Raw genomic sequence first — 5,280 nt, 5'->3', positions numbered from 1 at the left:
TTCAAGACATCGCAACCGTGGAGAACAATAGTTCAATGTTGTCGACAACAAGGCCCTAGCTCGGATCGACTACTTCCAACCTAACATTACATCCAAAATTTGTATGGATCAGACCGGCCCAAAGGCACGACCAGCCCATCGACAATAGCAGCGACATCAGCGGCTGCCGAAGCGGTGGCCTCCGTGCCAATGCTAGCAGAGGCATAGCTAACGGGGGATGGCACCAAGAATGCGGAGATTCGAGGCGGATTCATGGATCTCCTATCTCTCCGCCCCTCCACCCTCTTGGTTCTCACTCTCACAAGTACAGCGGAGGAGGAGGAGGTGAGGAGGATGAGGAGAGGAGAGAAAAGCCGAGCCGACAACCAAGTAGGTCGTGCCGTGCTGGGCATGGCCCAACGGTCAGGCTGGGCCAACATGAGCCCAACAACAGTCGGGCCGTGCCATTCCTGTACTAGGTCAAATTCTAGTGCCATGTGCCGGGCCATCGAGCTGCGGGCCTTTTGGCAAACTATACTTGTAGCAAAATTTATCAAAAGAAAATGTAGCAGAATTTTCCAAGCCGGACAATAGCTTAAAAAATATTGTAAATGATGATCAATCGATTCAGTAAATATACGAACAATCGATTCAGTAAAGTAGTAATAAGAGTAAATTGTATCACCGGTACACGAACTTGTCAGGTGGGTATAATCTAGTGCACGAACTTGTAAAATGCTCGTTTTGGTGCATGAACTTGTCTTGTGCGTGCGGAGGAAAGTGAAAAGCACACTACATTGCTAATCTTATTGATTTAAGGCATATATCTGAGAAGTTTGCTATTAGACATACACTTCTTCAATAAAAAATAGAATTTGATATAGTGATAGTAGAAAAAGATTAAAAAAACAAGCAATGGTATAAAGGTTAGAAATATATGAAATTCATCATTTCCATGGTAAAGAATAAAATAGATACCAAATTTATAAATATTTAATGTCCTATGCATACTCACTCACGTATGCACGTCACATTCTAATCAACATCACTTCATATAATTAACATTGTCAAGTTATTTTTGGTCCTCGTTCGCACGAACTAGACAAGTTCGTGTACTAAAACGAACATTTTACAAGTTTATATAATAAGGTCCTGTTTGATTCAGCTTAGAATTATCATAATCTGGATTGTTAGGAATAAGCTAAAACAAACCGATAACTTATTATGATAGATTATTACAATCTATAAAGGTGATTTTTTAGATTATTGGGTGGCTAACAACTAACAAACCACTTATAACTTAGGGAAACAAACAGCTCGTAGCTTATTCTATGCCGACTTATCATAATTCAAATTATAGTAATCTAGTTCAATAATCTAGATTAGAATAATCTTAAACTGAAACAAACATGACCACTATATCCCAATGGAGCAGTCGAGCGCGGAGTCTAGTATTGACGTGGAAATTTCCAGGCCGTCCGATGGGAAGTTAACGCACGGGATAAACCCTACGCTGATGAGAGAATAACGAACCATCCGCCTCCCACGATCTCGTCTCCTCCCCCAAAAACGCCGCCCCTCTCCCCTTTCCTCCTCCTCCTCGACCTCTCCGGCGATTCCGCCGCCGCGAGGTGCTCTGCTTGATCGAGCCGCCTCCACCTCTGCCGCCGTCGGCCCTCGACGCCGGTCTCCAGCTTGCAGGTACGAACGTCCTCTTCGCCTCGGGTCTAGTTACTTTTACATCTGGATGGATAGTTCGCCCTTGCGAATTATGGATTTTATTTTTGTTGTTCTTTTATACATGCGCGACATATCTAATGTACAGATTCAGATCCATGGATAGCTAGTTTTTGTTCAATTCAATTGATGTGTAGTTGCTAATCTCTCTTTTTTTTTAATCTATACTCTTGCGTGTAATTAAAATAGGGGAAATTTGGTCTATGACATCGCATCAACCTGAAATTAAGAGAGAAATTAGGTCATCCAACATTGGATGGGCTCTTGTATGAATTGATTGACCGTGCTGATCAAGAATTTCTTTGTTTTCCTTTTTGTTGTTGTTGTTCATAAGATTTAAGTTTTTTTTAATCCGAGTGGGCATTCAAGACAATATTCGCAATCGATATATGCATGTGTTGTTCATATATTCTTTAGAAGGTAGTAATAACTTAGGCAGCCCTTTTCCTGCAAGAATTAATTCTTTGCATTGTACCGTTTGCTTTGTATTGTACCATACCTGTATGAGAGAATAAACATAATACATGCACCATGGATTGTAATCTAAATTTACCCCCTATTTCTCTCCAGACTAAATAAAATAAAATAAAATTCTAACAAATGCTGCTTGTACCCAGGAAATTAAGGGTGTGCAATGGACTGTCTCCCTGACGATGTGTTCATAAAAGTGCTCCGCTGCCTCCCCGCAAGGAGCCTTGCTGCCTCCCGGTGCGTGTCCAAGGAATGGTGCACTATCATCGACACCAATCGGCTGCTGCTCCCACATGCTCTGCCACACTCAGTGCACGGCATCTTTTCCAACTACCTTGACCATGACATGACGCACTTCTTTTCCCGCCCTAGGTACTCCACGGGCTGTGGGATTGATGGGTGTTTCAAGTTTTTACCCATTGACGCTATAGGATGTAACAAGGTACTGGACCACTGCAATGGCCTCATCCTGTACCACGGCGAAATCTCGGAACAATATAAGCTATTTGTCTGCAACCCCGCGACGCATCGATGGGTCCAGCTTCCACCGTTCACAGAATATGATAGTCTATGCATTAGTGCTGAGTACCTCGTCTTCGACCCTGCAGAGTCTCTGCACTATGAGGTGTTCCTGATCCCTGATTTGCCTGAAATCCCTACCAAGAAGAAGTGCCACAAAGGTCCACTCATGGGGAAGGACGCTACAATGGAATGGCCACCTTCTGTGCACACATTGTGGGTATTCTCGTCGAGGACTGGGAGTTGGGAGGATAAGGCTTTTCTCCATGAAGGCCACGCCACCAACATGGCAGGGACTTCATCAGAGGTGCTGTTGGATTCACCAGACATGATGTCTTGGGGACCGCGATTTATACGTGCGGAGTACTGGAATGGTGCACTCAACGTGCACTTCCGAGGTTCTTTTGTCATTAGGTTTGCACTGCTAATTCATCGTCTGCATCTGCTTTTGTTTTATTGTAGCAAGGAACCCTTGGCAAGAAAGTTTTAGCCTATTTTTGTCACCTTCAGCATTAGTGAATAGAATGTGAATAGAGAATTCACTAGTGGAGAACTGATCTTTTCCCGTGGTACCCAAAATCACAATTGTCCCGGTTAGATTAAGAACCGGTACTAAAGATGCTCCAAGTCCCTCACAACATTTTTTGTCCGGGTTGGTGTTACCAACTGGGACTAAAAATTGATCTTTAGTTCCGGTTGGTAACACCAATCCGGACTTTTAGTTCTGGCACCAATCCGGACTAAAGATGGATGATCTTTAGTCCTGGTTGGTAACACCAATCGGGACTAAAATTATTTTTAGTCCGGGTTGGTGGAATAAAAATTGATCTTTAGTCCCGGTTGGTAACATAAATTCGGACTAAAGATGCCTCTAAGGTTAGTTTAAAAAGAAAGCACCTCTATCCAAGTCAGATGTGTGTAGTAGGTGGGATGGTAAATCTTGAGTTCGAATCCCACATCCCACACATTTTTTTGACTTGGTATGCATTTTAGTCCCGGTTGTTTCAACCGGAACTAAAGATGGGTATTTTTAGTCTCGGATTGTACGTTCCGGTTGCACAACCGGAACTAAAAAGGGTTACCAACCGCGAGTAAAGCTCTCCCTTCCCCAGCAGTTATTCAGGTATATTTAATCTTGATTTCTTAAATGCAAAAGGGCCAAATGTGTAGAAAATCTGATCACTAACCAGAAACCAATCGATCATTGGTTGTACACAAACTAGTGATCAGTGATGATGTTAAAATGATGAATCTGTAGAATGCTAGTCATCCTTTATTTGTGCTAGCAAGACAGTTAATTCGTTGAGAGGTTTACAATTGTTTTCTACCGAGTAAACTATTACTCATCAGTAGAATGGTTAAGCTAGTCATCCTATATTTGTGCTAGCAAGATAGTTTCGTTGTTATTTTGAGGTTTACAGTTACAGTGCTATATTTCGTTGTTGCAGTTGTTTTGAGGTTTACTGAGTAATCTGTGTCGGTAATGGTTAAAGTACATGAAGACAATTAATCCACCCCGTTTAACCCCATTTAATGGTTAAGCTTTTCATTAGACCGGTTGTTGTCATATAACTCAACTTAGACTTGATATATTATGTCTTTTCTTGTATGATTATGTGATCCATCATCTTCTATCGCATCGGAATAGACGGTTAAACCCTAACATTTTTCATACTGAGCTATTTTCATTGAAATCATATCGCTATACAGCAAAATAATTATTCTCATGGTGTTTTATAGGCCGTCAATTTTGGGTGCTAAGTACCATGTAATCAAAACACCAAGATTTGATGGACCTGGTGGATACACATCAGATGTTCTTGGAAGATCAGAAACCGGGATATACTATGCAAAACGTCAGAATTTTCAACTTCGGGTGTGGGCACTCGACGAATCACATGAGCTGACAAAGTGGGTGGTCAAGTATGATGTGAACCTTTGTCCCTTAACCAAACTAATAGAAGGTTTGTTCTCATGGCATCATGCAAAGATCAACAAAATGTGGATCCTAGATGAATCTGATGACGATGACGATGAGGAGGAAGACCAAGACAGTGCTGAATGGAACTCTGATGATGATAACATCAACATTATCGGAGACCTTAGCAAGAACAAAGAGGAGATGAGCATGTGGACATTTGGTAGCGTTGACTTGCTGGGGTTTCATCCATACAAGGAGGTCATCTACTTGATAGATTTAGATGAGGTGGTAGCTTACCATCTGAGGAGCTCCAAGGTTCAGTACTTAGGTTGTAATCGCTTAAATGAGTACAATAGGGGCATGGAGAAGTCATTCTTTTACACCCCTTGCTTCGTCGATTTGATTCCAGAAGGTGCTCACCAAAAAAGTTCATGAAGATGTTCATTTCAAAAACAAACACCGTACATGATAGTTAGCTGCTAATTGCTCTTTTATGGGGAATAAGGCACTGTGTGCAACTAACCATTACCTTAAATTTGTGAATTTTCCTTACTATATTAACTGTCAGAATTTTCCTTACTAACCATTATCTTAAATGTCAGAATTTGACATTTTGAATTAAAACAGAGGTTATTCATTTTGAAATATATAAA

The 5,280-nt window shown here is 41.4% G+C and overlaps 1 protein-coding gene across 1 annotated transcript; it reads left to right on the top strand.

Moving 5' to 3' along the window:
- The first annotated feature begins 1,537 nt into the window (after positions 1–1,537).
- On the top strand, positions 1,538–5,280 carry LOC127782643 (F-box protein At5g07610-like). The gene is made up of 3 exons (XM_052309913.1): positions 1,538–1,680; positions 2,334–3,120; positions 4,447–5,280. The coding sequence occupies exons 2-3, from the start codon at positions 2,351–2,353 to the stop codon at positions 5,060–5,062; spliced, it is 1,386 nt and encodes a 461-aa protein (XP_052165873.1). The 5' UTR covers positions 1,538–1,680; positions 2,334–2,350; the 3' UTR covers positions 5,063–5,280.

Source organism: Oryza glaberrima, chromosome 8 (assembly GCF_000147395.1).
Source record: "Oryza glaberrima chromosome 8, OglaRS2, whole genome shotgun sequence".
NCBI lineage: Eukaryota > Viridiplantae > Streptophyta > Magnoliopsida > Poales > Poaceae > Oryza > Oryza glaberrima.
Note: the sequence above shows the minus strand (reverse complement) of the source record. Positions and strands in the feature narration are given on the sequence as shown.

Excerpts from the sequence above, each read along its gene's own strand:
- LOC127782643 (XM_052309913.1), top strand. The coding sequence starts at position 2,351 with ATGGACTGTCTCCCTGACGATGTGTTCATAAAAGTGCTCCGCTGCCTC. Across the intron at positions 3,121-4,446 it reads CGAGGTTCTTTTGTCATTAG|GCCGTCAATTTTGGGTGCTA; the intron begins GTTTGCACTGCT and ends GGTGTTTTATAG.